Consider the following 20,413-nt stretch of genomic DNA (forward strand, 5'->3'; position numbering starts at 1 on the left):
AATCTCTTACAGACATGCCTGCCGACCGACACTAATAAAACGCCCTATTACTGGTTTTCAGCCCCTGGATGATAAAGAGAAAAGTCCCTATTCAAAGACAGCAAGCCAAGATCACAAAAATGGTGGAAATTAGAAGTCGCCTAACAAGGGGCAGGATGGTCAGATATAACTATACTAGATGGAGGCCCGATGCTATCGCATAGGGAGGGTGGTAATGTCACAATGGGGGCAGGTTTTGCAGCGTTGAGAATCTCTCCCCCCATGTGCTCACCCACCTATCCACTCTCTCTTTCCCCCATGTGCTGACTTCTCCCGTCTGTGATCTCTTCTGTGACCTGTCTACCCCATGTGCTCTCCCCCTTGTCTGCGGTCTCTCTCCTTCCTGCGCTGTGTTCTCCCCTGATGTGCTGTCCCGTTTGAGCTGTCTCCCCCCTGTGCTTTGTCTCTCTTCCCCATCTGCTGTCTTCTCCTCTCATGTGATCTCTTCTGTGACCTGTCTACCCCATGTGCTCTCCCACCTTGTCTGCTGTCTCTCTCCTTCATGTACTGTGTTCTCCCCTCATGTGCTGTCCCGTTTGTCTCCCTGAGCTCTCTCCCCCATCTGTTGTCTTCTCCTCTCATGTGCGCTCTTCTTTGACCTGTCTACCCCATGTGCTCTCCCCCTTGTCTGCTGTCTCTCTCCTTCCTGTGCTGTGTTCTCCCCTCATGTGCTGTCCCGTTTGAGCTGTCTCCCCCCTGTGCTCTATCTCTCTCCCCCATCTGCCGTCTTCTCCTCTCATGTGATCTCTTCTTTGACCTGTCTACCCCATGTGCTCTCCCCCTTGGCTGCTGTCTCTCTCCTTCCTGCGCTGTGTTCTCCCCTCATGTGCTGTCCCGTTTGAGCTGTCTCCCCCGTGTGCTCTGTCTCTCTCCCCCATCTGCTATCTTCTCCTCTCATGTGATCTCTTTTGACCTGTGCACCCCATGTGCTCTCCCCTTTGTCTGCTCTCTCTCTCCACCCCTGAGCTGTGTTCTTCCCTCATGTGTTCTCTCGTTTGAGCTGTCTCCCCGCGCAGTAAATCAGACCGCCGCCATCTTTGTGTAGGCAGATAGCAGCGGTCACATTAAAACTGCTCATGCGCTCCTCCTGTACAAAGATGGCGGCGGTCAGTGAATCATTCGGCTGATCCCGGCGGTGGCGTGTTCGCGACGGTGTTCCGCTGGTGGTACCGCGCAAGAGGCTGGTACCACCAGCGGTTTTCATATTGAGACACCCATCACTTGGGTGTCCCATTATGGCGGTCGACGAACTTCCGCCGCTTTGAATTCTGGGATCCGGACACACCTGGACGGAACAAGAAGTGAAGACATTACAAGGTAAGTATATTAAAGATGTTTTCTGTCTGTCACATATGGTCCATTTTCCCGCTCCACGATGTCACGCACCATAGATGGCCCAGGACGGACTCCATTAACCACTACCACACCCAGACCTATCCACCTTTGTCACTCCCCGACCTGCACTATTCATCTCAAAGTCACATTTTGCCATTGTACAAAGGATACAATTGCTGCATTCTGGGAATTGAAGCGACATAAATCAGTGTCGTAAATTACCTCAGTTTATAAAGCAACTAGTTTCAATGTCATACGGAACGTGTGCAAGAAATGATGGCCTCGCTCCGACCTGCATCCACCATTAGTGAATCTACACTGACATCTACTGGTACAGACGCCTGTTCTCTACAACCCGGCCCTTCAGGACAGAAACGGAGCTGGAAAATAATGAATCTGACATTTACGTCAGCAAGTGTAAAACTGCGGCACCTCGTGACCATGGCATGTCTGTCCTTAACCATTACTGATATATTTGTTCCCATAAACTTTTCCTAAGAAATCAGTTTTTTTTTTTAATTCATGCCATGTGCAGTTTTGAATATTAGGGTTATGGATTAATGGATGGAGATGAGGTCCACAAACTTCTCGCCCCCTTGTTCTATGTCACGGAATTTACCATGGGTGTTTAGGGGAATACAACTGCACGCTTCAAGAGTTATTCCCAGAATAGCAAGTTATCTGGGGTCCAGCAGACACCCAGGGATCCGAAGATCGGGCCTCTATCTCTCTGTCTTGAATAGTGTTGAGCCACCCCCGTAGTGTTCGAGTTCGGTTCGTCGAACACCCGTGTGTTCGCCGAACTGTTCGTCGAACACCTTCGAACACCGTTAAAACCAATGGCAGGCAAACAAAAACACATAGAAACACATAGAAAACACCTTCAAAGGTGTCCAAAAGCTGACAAACTGCTCAGAAGACACAACTAACACATGGAAAAGTGACAAGTACATATAGTCATGCGAAAAGAAAAGAGGTGGAGGAGTAAAAGGAGGGGGAGACACAGATATAGGCATGTCATGCCCTTCTAAAATCCAAAAAGTGAGAAGCCGACACGTTCAGTCCGCTCCTGCCCGTGCCACCTCCGTGTCGCCGGGTTTGTGCCAGAGCCGCGGTGAACCCTGACGGCCAGCCCCCCTCTCCCAATACTGGTGCCTGTCCGCTGGTGGGTCGAGCGAGCCCCCCTGTGGTGGAGGCAGCTCTAAGCTTTTTAATTTAAATTGTCTCTCTAATTTGAATGAATACACTTTAAATCCATTTACAAGGATCTATTGGAGGGCAAGTCTCATGCCAGCAGCCGCGTAATTCCAGCTCCAGTAGCGTCCACTAAAGCTGCTGCAGTTAAAAAGCTTTTATAAGGATCGAGCTCGGCTGTCCACCGCAAGGCATCCTACTGCCAGTCCCAGCCCCTATGCCTTGGGGTGCCTCCTGATGCTCTTCACTGAGTATCCCGTGGTCCCGAAGCATTTCCTTTGAAAAAATTAAGTGTCCAAACTACAGGTGGTGTAGCTTGCTTAACAGCCGGGATAATCCGCTGACTAGCAGACACTGCTACTAGGCACAAAGTATATCCTGGGCTAGATGCAGTTAAAAATTTGTAATTAGATACTCTCGTTGGATGCTGAGAAAGCATTCCATAGAGTCTCCTGGCACGCCATATATGATTCTCTTAAAAAGCTTGGGGTAGGGGTCCCTTTTATAGCCAAAATCACGGCCCTGTATCACAATACGTCACCTAGGCTGAAGATAAATGGAACTGTAGCACCCTGAGGGCTCGGTTGCTACAGAGGTATTGCACCTCACCCAGAGGTGTGATATCTCACTCTCAGGTAAGGATGGAGTGTGGATCAGGACCCGACACCTGCATGCATTACACCACATTGCCGTGGGGCAGGGCGACCAATATGCCTCTGAGATGGGCACGACAGTCCCTGTCCCTGGCTGGAGTAGGGGGAGGGAACACTGAGGAAGGGGAACCCTGTAGTGCAGGAGCAGGGAGGAAGCAGTTCCTGGGTGCATTGAGAAGGGAGTATAAAAGGTGGGCACCATCTTAGTTCAGTGCAGAGAAGTCTGAGCAGAAGTGGCAGGGAGCAGGGGCTCTGCATGAGCTCTGCTCCGGAGGCGGGCCTAGTAACAGAGGCCCAGGCCTGGAAGAGGGAGAAGGAAGGAAGAGGAGCGGAGAAGGCTCCAGGAACGAGGAATGAAGGGATCCCAGGGGTGCGGACGGGCGAGTTGCCACCGCACGCCCGAATCCACCTGCGTGGAGGGGTCAGGCCAAAGGGGGAGACCGGTCCCCGAAACTAGTGGAGGCAGGAAACGACCCTCAGCTAGAAACCGGAGGCTGTGACATTTTATGTGGCGCAGCCCCTCGCTACACCCGCTAGGAAGGCACCACATAGGGTCAGGGAAATTGGCGCCAAGTTTACCAAGAGGAGGCCCGAGGCAGCCGGACAGAAGGGTTGGTAAGAAAGGCCAGACAAAGGACACACAAAGGGGGTCCTGTGAAGCGCTCCAAAGTTATCTGGGAGTTGTCTGAGCCCCTCACCTGGTGAGCACAGTACGACGTGGGCAGCCGTTACCTGCAGACGTGGTCTGGATAATAAGAACTGTGAGTAAAGGCCCTGGACTGCATCACTGACTCCGTGTCGGTACTGCTGCTGCCCTGCACCATCACCCCCATCCTCCGCATACACTGCCCTGAGGCTATACTCCTCCCGTGGGGAGTTATGCTACGCTCTGCTGCACCCACAACACCAGCCTCAACGGTCTGCCCTGCAGCGGCGGTTCACTCTGACCGCAATCCACGGGTGGCGTAGTCGGACATTTAAACATCAAAACCACATAAATAGTTCCGCCACTGGTTTGACCGCCCTGAGCCACGGAACCGGGTCGCCGCCACGAAGACTACAACCACCAGCATCCACCAAAAAGGGTCCGGCTCCGGGTGTCCCAAGGCCCAGGGGGTGCATCAGAACATTTTCATCACCTTTCACAATCACCAATGGGACAAGGCAGGGATGTCCTCTGTCCCCTCTCTTATACATCCTAGTGACGGAGCACCTGCTCTCATCAATTCGCCATAACCCCAATATTAGGTGGATTGAGGTGGGAGGCACGGAGTACAAGTGCTCTCTATTTGCTGATGATGTCCTAGTATATATCACTCAATCACATATATCCATCCATGCTGTTATGGCTGAAATAGATCACTTTGTTACATGGTCAAATTTTAAAATCAATGCAGCGAAGTCTGAGGCCCTCGATGTCTCCCTCCCCAAATCCATATAGGATTCCATCCAGTCCAACTTTCCCTTTGCCTGGCCCTCACAGGGTATCAAATACTTAGGAATTCCTATTCATAGAGACCTCTCCCGTCTATGTTATCTTAATTTTGGGCCCTTTATTGAACAACTCCATACAGACCACGGTTGGCAAGTTAGAACTGTAAGATTCACTACGTGAACCACTGGTGTTTTGTGGAAAAGCACATGTACACTGTGTTCCAAATTATTATGCAAAAAGTGTTTAGGAGTGATAAGGGAAGAATTTGTTTGTTTGTCAGTTAAACTCATTGATGGTGATGTGTGTCAGGGCTCTTTATATCACTGTAAGCAATTGCAGACACCTGTGCTAATTAGTTTGGCAGGTGTGTCCAATGAAAGGCAAGACTACTTAAGAAGGCTGTCTCACATTATTAAGCAGCCTACATTTTATGCCAAAATGGGAAAGAAAAAGTATGTGTCGGCTGCTGAGAAGCAACAAATTGTGGAGTGTTTAGGTCAAGGCATGACTACAATCAACATTGTGCGATGATCAGGATGAAGTGTCTTGGCAATCAAGAAGTATGTAGCTGATTCACAGTACACACGAGTCCGTGCTGATAAGGGCAAATTGAGGACTCTTTCCTACAGGCAATTACGTCAGGTTAAAAGAGCAGCGGCAAAAAAGCCTTGTCATAGCAGCAGACAAGTTTTTGAAGCTGCTGGTGCCTCCAACGTCCCCCGAACAACAAGATGCAGGGTCCTTCAGAGGTTTGCAGCTGTGCATACGCCATCCTGTCGACCTCCTCTATCCACTTCACACAAGCAGAAACGGCTCCAGTGGGCCAAACATTACATGAAGACTGATTTCAAAACTGTTTTGTTCACGGATGAGTGCCGTGCAGCGCTCGATGGTCCAGATGGATGGAGTGGAGGATGGCTGGTTGATGGACACCCCACGCAAACACGGCTACAGCGCCAACAAGGAGGAGGTGGAGTAATGTTTTGGGCTGGAATCATGGGGAGAGAGATTGTCGGCCCCTTTAGGATCCCTGAAGGCACTAAAGATGAACTCCATAATGTATGTGGATTTTCTCAAACAGCACTTCCTGCCATGGTTCAAGAAGAAGAACAGTGTATTTCACAGCAAGATCATTTTTTTGCATGATAATGCACCATCTCATGCTGCACATAAAACATCTGCATCTCTGGCTGATATGGCCATAAAAGGGGACAAACTTATGGTGTGACCCCCATGCTCCCCTGACCTCTACCCCATTCAGAACCTCTGGAGCATCATCAAAAGGAGTGTCTATGATGGCGGGAGGCAGTTCACATCTAAGCAACAGCTCTGGGAGGGTATTCTGTCCTCATGCAAAACAATTGAAGCAGAAACCATCCAAAACCTGACAAATTCAATGGACGAGAGAGTTCAGAAGCTCCTTTCGAACAAGGGGTCCTATGTGAAAATGTAACATCACCTAGAATAAAGTTTTGAGTTGAAAACTGTTTGATTTCAGTTTCTAATAACCTGCTAATGCTTATAATTTCAAAAATGACCATTTTTTTGGTCTTTATTAAAATGAAAAGGTTGATCGAAAAGTTTGGGGGATCTAAGAGTGTGGCAACCCAGTAGTCATGATTACTTCGAATTCTGACAATATGAGGGTCATGTTGCAGGTAGTGTAGCAAGAAGGCACTTATGTGTCTTGCGCATCTCGGAGCCCCAAAATTATTTTCCGGGCTAGATGCAGCTAAAAATTATTATTAATTTTAAATCTGGTGGAGCTTAGTATAGATGGCCTAATAGGATCAGTGCTGCACACTGCTACAAAGCCCAAATTATTTTCCAGTCAAGATACAGATAAACATGATTAGTAATTTTAAATCTGGTGGAGCTTATTATAGATGGCCTAATAGAATCAGTGCTGCACACTGCTACAAAGCCCAAATTATTTTCCAGCCAAGATACAGATAAACATGATTAGTAATTTGAAAGCTTAAAACGGTTGGTAGGGTGATTTTAACCAATCATCAAGCTTTTACTCTCCCCAGGATGACACAGGGGTAGAAAAGTCGTTTCGGATCCATGATTTGTTCATCTTTATGAACGTGAGTCTGTCTACATTATCAGTGGAGAGCCGCGTGCGCTTATCTGTCAGCACACCACCAGCAGCGCTGAACACACGTTCAGACAGAACGCTGGCTGCGGGGCATGACAAGATCTCCAAGGCGTAAGTGGCTAGCTCCGGCCATTTATCCAGATTGGAAGCCCAAAAAGAGCAAGGGTCCAGTGACACAGTCATGGCTTCAATGTTTACTTGGAGATACTCCTGTACCATCGTCTCTAGGCGTTGACTATGTGTCAGACTTCTTGTCTCCTGTGGCCTTGCAAAGGATGGGCTAAAAAAGTGGTGAAATGATTCTGCAAAATTGATGTTATCAGCAGATACTGTGGTTCTGTTACGGTTTGAGTGCTGAACACTTGACGGTCCCACGGTTGGCAAGTTGGAACTGTGAGATTCACTACGTGCACCACTGGTGTTTTGTGGAAAAGCACATGTAAGATTCTGCAACAGTCTCTGCTGATACTCCTGCATGCGTGCATCCCTTTCTATGGCAGGAATAATTTCGGCAAATTTACTTTTGTACCGGGGATCTAACAGTGTGGCAACCCAGTAGTCAGGATTATTTCTAATTCTCACAATTCGAGGGTCATGTTGCAGGTAGTGCAGCAAGAAGGCACTCATGTGTGTTGCGCATCCAGGAGCACCAAGTCCCTGTTGTGTTGGTGGCGAGGTAACAATCATGCTTCCTTCCTCTGTTCTCTCCCCCCAACCTCGCACAACAGAAATGTGATCAAGGTCTCCCTCATCTGATGAGTCTTCCATCAGTTCGTCCTCCACTTCTTCCTGGGCTCCTGCACCTTCCTCACTAGTTTGGCTGCTACCATGCGCCCTGGTAAAACCATCTCCCCCACCCTCACATGCCTGCCGCCTTGGTGCTGCCGACCGTCTGGACCTTGCAGATGTTAGCCCTTTCGCATACAACTCCTCCTCCTCTACTTCCTCCACCTCCTCTTGTGCCACCACCTGACTCCGAATTCTGTTTAACATGAGCTCCAGCATGTAAATCACCGGAATAGTCTTGCTGATAATGGCATCGTCAGCACTAAACATCTTCGTCGCCATTTCAAAACTGTGCAGAAGGGTGCATAGGTCCCTGATCTGAGACCACTCCTCCAGCGTGATTTGCCCCACCTCTGGATCTCGTTGGCCCAGGCCCAGTCAGAACGTATTGCACCAGGGCTTGTCGGTGCTGCCACAGTCGCTGCAACATGTGCAGAGTTGAATTCCACCGGGTAGGCACATCGCATTTTAGCCGGTGAAGTGGCAGGCCCAACGACTTCTGTAGAGATGTAAGTCGCTGAGCTGCGGGATGCGAACGGCGGAAGTGAGCACACAGCGACCGTGCCCTCTGCAGAAGGCCATCTAGTCTGGGATAGTGGGCTAAAAATTGCTGGACAACCAGGCTCAACACGTGAGCCATACAAGGCACGTGTGTGACATTGCCCCGGCGAAGGGCCGCACCCAGGTTTGCAGCATTGTCGCACACGGCCTTCCCTGGTTTCAGGTCCAGTGGAGACAACCATTCATGAAATTGGTTCTCCAGAGCTGACCACAACTCCTCAGCTGTGTGACTCACATTTCCCAGACATTTCAAAGTAAAAACCGCCTGATGACGTTGAGCCCTACTGCCAGCATAGTAAGGAGGTGTGCAGGATCCCTTCTGCGCAGTTAGAAAGCTTGTGGCATGATCAGACAGGCTTTGGGTGCAGGTGGAAGACCGAGAGGAGGTTGAGGAGGCAGAAGCAGTGGAGGAACTTTGAGATAAAGAGGATTGACGCACAACTCGTGGGGACGGCAAGACTTGGACAGCAGCCCCTTGTCCTGCTGTCACCATAGATACCCAGTGCCCAGTCAGCGACATGTGACGCCCCTGTCCATGCCTACTCGTCCAAGTGTCTGTGGTGAAATGCACCCTGTCACACACAGAGTTTCTCAAAGAAGCGGTGATGTTGTGTGCGACATGCTGGTGGAGCGCAGGCACACCTTTCTTTGAGAAGTAGTGCCGACTGAGCATCTGGTACTGGGGCACTGCGACTGACATAAGGTCTCGAAAATCCTCTGTGTCCACCAGGCGGAAAGGCAGCATTTCTGTAGCCAAGAGCTTGCAGATGGTGAAATTCAACCTCTTAGCTTTCTCATGGCTAGGAGGAAATGGTCTTTTACTTGTCCACATCTGAGGGACCGAGGGCTGGCTATTGTGCTTAGACGGGGTTGATAAGGGTGTCCCCGGCAAACTGCCAGTCTGTGAGGAAGATGCAGGCGGACATGTTAGGTTGCCTTGATCCAAAGGTGGTGCTATCGATGTCGGACAGCGCTCAACACCAGCTGGTGTTACCACCTCCAAAGAAAATGATGACCTGCCAATCACGCTGGCTGTTGCGGGTAAAGAGGTGGCAGGTCTGCGCCCCAAAACAGGTGTGACTGCTGTCCCCCCAGTCACAGAGGATGAAGAGGCCGCGGATGCACAAGATATGGCAGACGGTGGTTGGCCCGGCCGGCTAGGCCGCATTGTAGCACACTGAGCTTCCCACTGCAACTTATGCTTCATGTCCATGTGCCGGTTCATGCATGAAGTACTCAAACTATGTATTTTTTGGCCTCTACTTAGCTTTTGCTGACAAATGTTACAGATAACACGAGTTGGGTCATCTTTATCGATCTGAAAAAATGCCCAGGCTATGCAAGGCTTAGCACCCATGCGACCTGAAGAGCCACCACGACTTGCGGTGAGAGACAGAGTTGTGTTTGAGGATGCAGTTGTTGACGTGCTTCCAGTACTACGTCTCTGTCCAGGAAGGCGCAACCTGACCTCGTCGTCACTAGCATCTTCCTCCACCTCCTCTGCTGACCTCATCTCTTGGCTGACTGTGGGTTGACAGTAAGTGGGATCTCCAACCTCATCACCCTGTGCGTTATCACACCCGTCGTCCTCAGAGTCAACCTGTTCCTGCCCTGACAAAAAACTAAAGTTGTCGCTCCAATCAGGTATTTGAGTCTCATCATCGTCTTCCTCATTGTCTCCACCAACAGGAGTTACAGTTTGGGAATGAGGGTCTACATTATGGTCAGAACCTTCTGCGTCTGGTCCTGGATCCGACTCATAAAGATTCTGGGCATCAGTGCAGATCATTTCCTCGTCTGGATTCACAGAAGCGCTGGAGTCTACCTCTGATTCCCAGGCTATAGTATGAGTAAACAGCTCTGCAGACTCAACCATCTGTTCTACCTCATACTCAGACGGGCAGCTGGAGATTTGGGAGCTGTGAGGAAGCAAGTGCGATTGGGGTGACACCTTTGAGGACTGGAGTATTTGTGATGTTGAAGTTGATGTGGAGGAGAGCCCACTTAAAGGAGCACTTGATATCCGTTGAAGCACCTGCTGTTTTTGTGCCTCATCTGGAATTTGTAGCGATTGGCGTGGCCGTAAGAAAGGGATCTTATCACATTGTGCGCTAAAAGAAGTAGACATTTTAGTTTGGCTGGAAGATGGTCTTTCTTCTGCAGATGTTACTGTTGCTTTAACACCTACCCCACGGACACAACCTTTTTTCCCCTTCCCAACACGCCTATTCCCCTTTCCACCAGCAGCAGGCCTTTTTCCACTCATTTTGGTGGTTAACTAATTCACAACTCTGGAGTTGTTTGCACAAAAAAACAATGGATGGGAACCGAGCAGAGCTGAGTGGCCAATCTGTGGTATTAGGCCAAAACTATTGGCTGGGTTAGATGCAGAAAAAAATTATATTCAGTTTGCAACCTGATGGAGGTCTGTATAGATGGACTAATAGAGAAAGTCCCACACACTGCTAGAAGGCCAAATATTTTTTCAGAGCTAGATGCAGACAAAAAATTATTTTGAATTTGCAACCTGATGGAGGTCAGTATAGATGGACTAATAGAGAAAGTCCCACACACTGCTAGAAGGCCAAATATTTTTTCAGAGCTAGATGCAGACAAAAATTATTTTTAATTTGCAACCTGATGGAGGTCAGTATAGATGGACTAATAGAGAAAGTCCCACACACTGCTAGAAGGCCAAATATTTTTTCAGAGCTAGATGCAGAAAAAAATTATATTCAGTTTGCAATCTGATGGAGGTCAGTATAGATGGACTAATAGAGAAAGTCCCACACACTGCTAGAAGGCCAAATATTTTTTCAGAGCTAGATGCAGAAAAAAATTATTTTTAATTTGCAGCCTGATGGAGGTCAGTATAGATGGATTAATAGAGAAAGTCCCACACACTGCTAGAAGGCCAAATATTTTTTCAGAGCTAGATGCAGATATAAATTATATTCAGTTTGCAACCTGATGGAGGTCAGTATAGATGGACTAATAGAACAAGTCCCACACACTGCTAGAAGGCCAAATATTTTTTCAGAGGTAGATGCAGAAAAAAATTATATTCAGTTTGCAACCTGATGGAGGTCTGTATAGATGGATTAATAGAACAAGTCCCACACACAGCTAGAAGCCCAATATTTTTTCAGAGGTAGATGCAGAAAAAAAATATATTCAGTTTGCAACCTGATGGAGGTCAGTATAGATGGACTAATAGAGAAAGTCCCACACACTGCTAGAAGGCCAAATATTTTTTCAGAGCTAGATACAGACAAAAAATTATTTTTAATTTGCAACCTGATGGAGGTCAGTATAGATGGACTAATAGAGAAAGTCCCACACACTGCTAGAAGGCGAAATATTTTTTCAGAGCTAGATGCAGAAAAAAATTATATTCAGTTTGCAACCTGATGGAGGTCAGTATAGATGGACTAATAGAACAAGTCCCACACACAGCTAGAAGCCCAAATATTTTTTCAGAGGTAGATGCAGATAAAAATTATTTTTAATTTGCAACCTGATGGAGGTCAGTATAGATGGACTAATAGAGAAAGTCCCACACACTGCTAGAAGGCCAAATATTTTTTCAGAGCTAGATGCAGACAAAAAAATTATTTTGAATTTGCAGCGTGATGGAGGTCAGTATAGATGGACTAATAGAACAAGTCCCACACACAGCTAGAAGGCCAAATATTTTTTCAGAGCTAGATGCAGAAAAAAATTATATTCAGTTTGCAACCTGATGGAGGTCAGTATAAATCGACTAATAGACCAAGTCCCACACACTGCTAGAAGCCCAAATATTTTTTCAGAGCTAGATGCAGAAAAAAATTATATTCAATTTGCAACCTGATGGAGGTCAGTATAGATGGACTAATAGAATGATGCTATGCCCAAAAGATTTTACTTCACTAGGTGCAGTAAAAAAATTGGTATTCTATACACAGGTGGTATATCTTGCAACACAGATAGGCTACTCCACTGACTAACACACTCTGCAATAGGCCAAAAAGGATTAGCTTTGCTAGATTCAGCCAAATGCTGTGAAAAAAACTTGCACAGCACTGGCACAGACCTGCCTGGCAAAAACTGATAGGAACTGATGTAACCTAGTCCTGAAAAGGACTCCAATTACAATTAGTCTTTACTCCCACAATCTATCTATTTAAGAGCACAGACCTGCCTGATAAAAGTCGTAGGAAATGCTGTAACCTAGTCCTTAAAAGGACTGCAATCACAACTATTCCCTACTCCCAAGCTATCTGTAGATTTGTGCGAAAATTGGCTTGAAATTAACAAGGTATAGCGCACACAGTAACAGCGGTGAAGTCTAACACGCAGCTGCAGCAGTGAGAAAATGGTGGCGACGGGGAAAATGGCTTGGTCTTATAGGGCAAGGACATGTGACATACACTGCCAATGACACATGCCCTTGCTTGTGTGAAAAAAAGCACTTCGCTCCGTGTGTGCGCTGCTGATAGGCTGACAGATTGCACCTCCCCACTGCAAATGCGGGAAAGAGAAAAAAAAATGGAGATCTTTATTATTCCTGCAGAGATCCATCCCCTCCCCCTCCCCCCACCCCGCTGTACACTCAAACTGCGTATTAACATTAATTTTCATCATTACTGAGAAAAAATCCAGTTATGATTTTGGTGCACGAACAGTTATCGAACATAACCTCGAACAGCCGAATTTTTCTCAAATCGTTCGTGTTCGCCGAACGGCTCGAACACCGCCCATAACAGCTCGAATTTGAGATTGGCGAACAGTTCGAGTCGAACAACGCTCATCTCTAGTCTTGAAAGAAGAGGAAGAGCGCACACTCGGCCTCTGCTCCATACATTGTCTATGGTACTGCTCGAAATAGTCGATTGCTGTACTAAGTAGTTCCATAGACCAGGAATGGAGCAGGGGCCGAGCACGCACCACAGTGACTTTCATGGTGGTTTCCAAAGTCATGATATCGAGAATGCTGGGGATCCTAACTGTAGAAAAAACTCAGGGCTGTACTCGGTAGTCCAATAGACAATGTCAGGAGATAACCCCAACGGATAGGGGATAAATAGCTTTTTTTAGGAATAACCCTTTAAACAGCAGTCATAAAACAGCTAAATTACGTGCAGGACTGTCAACTTTGGATTAAAAGAAATAATTTATTTTTAAATTAAATATGTAGTGTATTTAAATAAATATTCTGCATATATGTACAATAGTTCAATGTAAAATGATTATATTATATATATATATATATATATATATATATATATATATATATATATATATATATATATATATATATATATATATATATACATATATACATACATACACATACACACACACATATCGACCTATCTATATATACAGTTGCGCTCAAAAGTTTACATACCCCGGCAGAATTTTTCCTTTCTTGGCCTTGTTTCAGAGAATATGAATGATAACAAAAAAACTTTTTCTCCACTCATGGTTATTGGTTGGGTGAAGTCACTTATTGTGAAACTACTGTGTTTTCTCTTTTTAAATCTTAATGACAACCAAAAACATCCAAATGACCCTGATCAAAAGTTCACATATGCTGGTGATTGTGGCCTGATAACATGCACAGAATTTGACATAAATGGGTTTGAATAGTTACTAAAGGTAACATACTCACCTGTGACCTGTTTGCTTGTAATCAGTGTATGTGTATAAAAGCTGAGTGAGTTTCTGGGATCCAGACAGACTCTTGCATCTTTCATCCAACCACTGACGTTTCTGGATTGAGTCACGGGGAAAGCAAAAGAATTGTCAACGGATCTACGGGAAAAGGTAGTTGAACTGTATAACACAGGAAAGGGATACAAAAAGATATCCAAGGAATTGATCATGCCAGTCAGCAGCGTTCAAACTGTGATTAACAAATGGAAAATCAGGGGCTCTGTACAATGCAAACCACGGTCAGGTAGATCAACAAAAATTTTGGCTACAACTGCTAGCAAAATTGTTCGGGATGCAAAGAAAAACCCACAAATAACATCAGCTGAAATTCAGGACTCTCTGAAAAGTAGCGGTGTGGCTGTTTCAAGATGCACAATAAGGAGGCACTTGAAGAAAAATGAGCTGCATGGTCGAGTCGCCAGAAGAAAGCCATTAATGCGCAAATGCCACAAAGTATCTCGCCTACAATACGCCAAACAGCACAGAGACAAGCCTCAAAACTTCTGGAACAAGGTAATTTGGAGTGATGAGAAAAAAAATTAACTTTTTGGCAACAACCATAAAAGTTACATTTGGAGAGAGGTCAACAAGGCCTATGATGAAAGGAACACCATTCCTACTGTGAAGCATGGAGGTGGATCGCTAATGTTTTGGGGATGTGTGAGCTACAAAGGCACAGGAAACTTGGTAAAAGTTGAAGGAAAGATGAATGCAGCACGTTAACAGCAAATACTGAAGGCAATTTTGCACTCGTCGGCCCGGAAGCTGCGCATGGGATGTACTTGGACGTTCCAACATGACAACGATCCAAAACACAAGGCCAAGTCGACCTGTCATTGGCTACAGCAGAACAAAGTGAAGGTTCTGGAGTGGCCATCTCAGTCTCCTGACCTCAATATCATTGAGCCACTCTGGGGAGATCTCAAGCGCGCAGTTCATGCTAAACAGCCCAGGAATTTACAGGAACTGGAGGCTTTTTGCCAAGAAGAATGGGCAGCTTTACCATCTGAGAAAATAAAGAACCTCATCCACATCTACCACAAAAGACTTCAAGCTGTCATTGATGTTAGAGGGGGCAATACACGGTATTAAGAACTGGGGTATGTGAACTTTTGATCAGGGTCATTTGGATGTTTTTGGTTGTCATTAAGTTTTAAAAAGAGAAAACACAGTAGTTTGACAATAAATGGCTTCACCCAACCAATAACCATGAGTGGAGAAAACGTTTTTTTGTTATCATTCATATTCTCTGAAACAAGGCCAAGAAAGGAAAAATTCTGCCGGGGTATGTAAACTTTTGAGCACAACTGTATATACATACATACATAATACATACACAGTCAGGGCTGAAAGTGTTGGCACCCTTGAAATTGTTCCAGAAAATGAAGTATTTCTCCCAGAAAATTATTGCTATTACACATGGTTTGCTATACACGTTTATTTCCTATGTGTGTATTGGAACAACACAAAAAAAAGGGGAAAAAAAGGCAAATTGAACATAATTTCACACAGGACCCCAAAAATGGGCTAAACAAAATTGTTGACAGCTTTCCAAAATTGTGGGTAAACAACTTTGTTTCAAGCAGGTGATGCTCGTTCAAACTCACCTGTGGCAAGTAACAGTGTGGGCAATATGAAAATCAACACCTGAAACCGGACAAAAAAAGGGAGAAGTTGACTCAATCTTTGCATTGTGTGTCTGTGTGTGCCCCACTAAGCATGGAGAACAGAAAGAGGAGAAGAGAACTGTCTGAGGATTTGAGAACAAATATCAACAATCTCAATATTACAAGTCCATCTCCACAGATCTTGATGTTCATGTTCCTTTGTCCATGGAGCGCAATATAAATCAAGAATTTTACAACCCATGGCACTGTATATAATCTCCCTGGACGTGGACGGCAGAAAAAAAATTGATGAAAGGTTGCAACGCAGGATAGTCCGGATGGTGGATAAGCAGCCCCAATTAAGTTCCAAAGCATATAAAGCTGTCCTTCAGACTCAGGGTGCATCAGTGTCAGCGTGAACTATCAATCGACATTTGAATGAAATGAAACACTATGGCAGGAGATCCAAAAGGACCCCACTGTTGACCCAGAGATATAAAAAAACTAGTTTGCAGTTTGCCAAAATATACGCGAGCAACCTAAAATCCTTCTGGGAAAGCGTCTTGTGGACAGATGAGACCGAGTAGAGTTTTTTGGTAAAGCACATCATTCATAAGTTCACCAAAAAGGGAATGAGGCCTACAAAGAAAAGAACACAGTACCTACAGTCAAATATGGTGGAGGTGGTTCAAAGATGTTTTGGGGTTGCATTGCTGCATCTGGCACTGGGTGCCTTAACCTTGTGCAAGGTATCATTAAATGTGAAGATTACATTTGCAGTTAATTATTCTAAAGAGTGTGCAACCAAATATTAAGTTGAGGGTCCCAACAATTTTGTCCGGCCCATTTTTGGTGTTTTGTGTGAAATGATGTTCAATTTGCCTTTTTTTCTCTGATATTTTTTTTTGTGTTGTTCCAATACACACAAAGGAAATAAATGTGTGTATAACAAAACTTGTGTAATTGTAATAATTTTCTAGGAGAAATACTTCATTTTCTGGAACAATTTCAATGGTGCCAACACAACTGGCTTTATTTCAGTGTCAGAATTTGTTTTGAAAATCCACAGCATGTCAACTTAAGTGGCAGATTTCACCTCTTCTGTTCTTGCCGCCTCCAAACACACAGGCCCTAACAATATGATCACACAGTTTTTTTACATGGATTTTGAAGTGGATCCGTGCCAAAATGTCAAAATCCTTATAAAAAAAAAACACTTTAAATGCTCTATGAATAAGGTGCCTATTCATTTCAGTGGGAAATCCACATTAGTATTCATATAAAAAGATACACCGCGACACATAATATAAATGCAGAGACATGGCACTTTTGTGCATTCGGATTCCTTAAGAAATCCAAACCAATCTTTGCACCCAAAATGAAAAAGCTGGAAAGAAACTAATGGAAAACAAAACATCTTCAGAGCTAAAAACCTTGTTAAAAACCACATGGATTTCTGCTGTAGATTTATGTTGAAAATTACATATTTTGCAACCTTAAAAAAAAAACTGTGTGTACATGCCTAAAAGGCGCACAGTTTCTTATTTGTAGATTTTTTGGATGTCAAAAACCCATCAAAAACTACTTCAGACGCTTTGTACAAGTTTCCTGTTGATTTCAATGGGAAAATGCTCCTACAGTGCATTTTTTTTAACATTTCCCATTATAAATTTTTTTTTATTAGGAATCATTTTATATGTGGCTTTTGGAGTGTTAAAATGGAGGATTTGGCCGGGGCATAAAATCCAATGTGGGTTTTCAATGGAAATCCACTTCAGAAATCAATGTGTTTTTTCAGATCTGATACAATTTTTAAAGCCTTTTTTTTTCCCCAACACATTTTTTAAAGCCTTTTATACTTCAATGTGAAGTTTGGTGCATATTACAAGGAATCCATATCACATGTTTAACATGTCGCTCTACTTTTTCCAGAGTGGTTTTCAGAGCCTCGTCAGAAAAAAAAAAACAGACTATGTGAACAGCAATGTGGATTTTCCCCATGAAATAAGAAAAATATTCAAAGAGTAATTTAAAAGCGGTTTTGGAGAAGATCCACATAAAAAAATGGTTGCTAATCACACTGCAGCCCACCCTGTCTGTGCTGAGGACAGAACAGTGAGGGTGGACTGCAGTTTGATTAGCAACCATACAACGGCATTACATACATTGGAGAACCATTCCAGAGGTCAGGCAAAATAAATATACTTTTCTATCAATGTACAATTGTTCTTTTATAGCTGTATGCCATAACACCAGAGGATTTACTTACACATTTATAAAACATCATATTGCGGCAAGTCTCCAAATCTGTCATTTAGGATAGTACAAGAACGCGTCTTCCCACTATAAATTGTCAGTGATGAATAAATCAGAGCCTGCATTATGTATGAGGCAGCGAGAATGAGGACAGGCTTTGGTCTTTGCACTAACACATACTAAAACACATCAAAATTAATAATTTACATGGGTTTTGTATCTGGGAAGCAGAAGATAAAACCTCTCCATGATGAGAGGAGTTCAACAAAAAAAGAAACGACCTGGGACATTTCACACTAAGAAAAATGGGACTTACTTGGGGGCCACCCTCCTCCAGTAGCGATCAATGCCGTTCTTAAAGTAGAGGACGGCGAGCCAACGCACGTTCACATCCAGGGAATGATTGGTGAAGATATTCTACAAGCAAAAACACAGCAAGTTACAATACAGAAGTTAGATGTAAAGGGAATACAAAAAGTAATTAAGAAATAAAACACCATTTTTTTATAGTTTCGGAATTTTGTATTTTGCAAGACCAAACTACAGAAAAGAAAATGTAAAAAAATACCAAACTTCACACATTGAGAATCATCAGAATCCATTTGAAAACATATAGAGGCCAATTCATCAAGACTTGGGCTTTGTATGCCAAGGGTGCGCCGGAGTGGGATGCACCAAACTCATGAATAAGTGGGCTTTTTAATGAATTTGGTGTATATATTTCAGAGGCAGAAATGTTACTCCAGTTATTGACATTTCTGCCTTAAATGTACGCTGCTTTTGTGGAGTACATTATGATACGTGGAATTTGTTAGGCCGTGCTCAAAAAAGTTGGTGGCGCTCACTTAAAAAACTCCAAAGGGTTGCAAGAATTTTGTGCAACTAAAAAAAAAGTTTTTGTCAGGGCTAACAGTTTTACGTCAGATTTCTGAAACCATCTGATGAATGTCGCCGATGGGGTGCAATTTTTCAAACTATTTGAGACACTTTTTGGGTGAAGAAAAAAATAAGTGGCAATATAGATGCATATAGTATCTGTGCTAAAATGTGTAACTTTGGTCAGTTACTGAATGCCCCCTTTAATAGGGAACCTCACATGCGGCACTGTCTGAGCTTTGTAATAAAGCCGCTACATGTGTAAGAGAATTTATACTTTATTCAATGACTCAAAGCAAGTAATGTACCAGGTTGGTGAGAAGTGTCAAATGAAGGACTACAAGTATGCCTTCCCGCTTTCCTGTGACTAACATGTCTCCTTATTTGAGTCTGTGATTCACAGGTAGTAGGGAAAGCCGGCCATCAGCCCAGCATATTACAGTGGCCAAGACCCAGTATGTCAGTAATGAAGTCTCTTAAAGAGAATCTGTCAGCAGGTTTTTGCTACCTCATCTGAGAGCAGCATGATGCAGGCAAAGAGAAGCCGAATCCAACCATGTATCACTTAGATTACTGGGTGCAGCAGTTCTGACACAATTAGGGCTTTTAGATTTTGCATGAAGCAGAGCTGATAAAGCTAACCCCGCCCACACCACAGCTAACCCCGCCCACACCAGGCTGTCTATATACAATGTCTAACAGTGAGGTGTCTATCACAGGATGGGGCGTGTCTGACTAGCATGCACGTACTGCTGTGTCCCAGTAATGATAAACTCCTGGTGTTAAAATAATCATTACAAGCGAACAAAACCACAAAGCTTGGTAAGAGAGACATCGTTGAAATCTGTATTTTAACCCCTACAGCATTGTCTTCAGTTTACATAGCAAAAACCTGCTGACAGATTTCCTTTAGTCTTCAAAAAACACAGTTGCGTTTTTTCTTTATTTTATACCAGTGAATAAAATCTTTTTTTTTCCTGTAATTTGTAAAGTTCTTTTTAAATTTACTACAGATTTTACCCTTAAAAATAACCTGTCATGTGTGTGCCTGCTCATCTGTGAATAGCATGGTATATAGTAGGAGAAGCTGAGCACAGTTTGTATGCATGGGTCCAGTGGGTGGTCTTACTATAGAGTGACAACTTTTTTTTTGCTGTCATAGTCACACAGGAAAGACTGTCCATCACAATATTACACATATATATATATACACATATATACATACACTGTGTGCAGAATTATTAGGCAAGTTGTATTTTAGAGGATTATTTTTATTATTGATCAACAACTATGTTCTCAATCAACCCAAAAGACTCATAAATATCCAAGCTTAATATTTTTGGAAGTTGGAGTGGTTTTTTTTTAGATTTGGCTATCTTAGGAGGATATCTGTTTGTGCAGGTAACTATTACTGTGCAGAATTATTAGGCAACTTAATAAAAACTAAATATAATCCCATCTCACTTGTTTATTTTCGCCAGGTAAACCAATATCAGTGCACACAATTTAGAAATAAACATTTCTGACATGCAAAAACAAAAACCAAAAAAATTAGTGATCAATATAGCCACCTTTCTTTATGATGACACTCAACAGCCTTCCATCCATAGATTCTGTCAGTTGCTTGATCTATTTTCGATCAACATTGCGTGCAGCAGCCACCACAGCCTCCCAGACACTGTTCCCAGAGGTGTACTGTTTTCCCTCCCTGTAGATCTCACATTTTATGATGGACCACAGGTTCTCTATGGGGTTCAGATCAGGTGAACAAGGGGGCCATGTCATTATCTTTTCTTCTTTTAGACCTTTACTGGCCAGCCACGCTGTGGAGTAGTTGGATGCATGCGATGGAGCATTGTCCTGCATGAAA

At 44.2% G+C, this 20,413-nt stretch overlaps 1 protein-coding gene across 1 annotated transcript in view; it reads right to left on the reverse strand.

The window, feature by feature from the left end:
- The window catches only part of IPO11 (importin 11), a 590,907-nt gene that overhangs the window by 561,044 nt on the left and 9,450 nt on the right, over positions 1-20,413 (reverse strand). The window contains exon 2 of the mRNA XM_073680251.1: positions 17,984-18,084. Within this exon, the coding sequence (XP_073536352.1) occupies positions 17,984-18,084 (101 nt within the window). The remainder of the gene's footprint in view (positions 1-17,983; positions 18,085-20,413) is intronic.

The sequence above is a fragment of the Phyllobates terribilis genome, unplaced genomic scaffold, assembly GCF_046119375.1.
Source record: "Phyllobates terribilis strain yellow unplaced genomic scaffold, ASM4611937v1 Scaffold_1__5_contigs__length_1240528914, whole genome shotgun sequence".
Classification (NCBI taxonomy): domain Eukaryota; kingdom Metazoa; phylum Chordata; class Amphibia; order Anura; family Dendrobatidae; genus Phyllobates; species Phyllobates terribilis.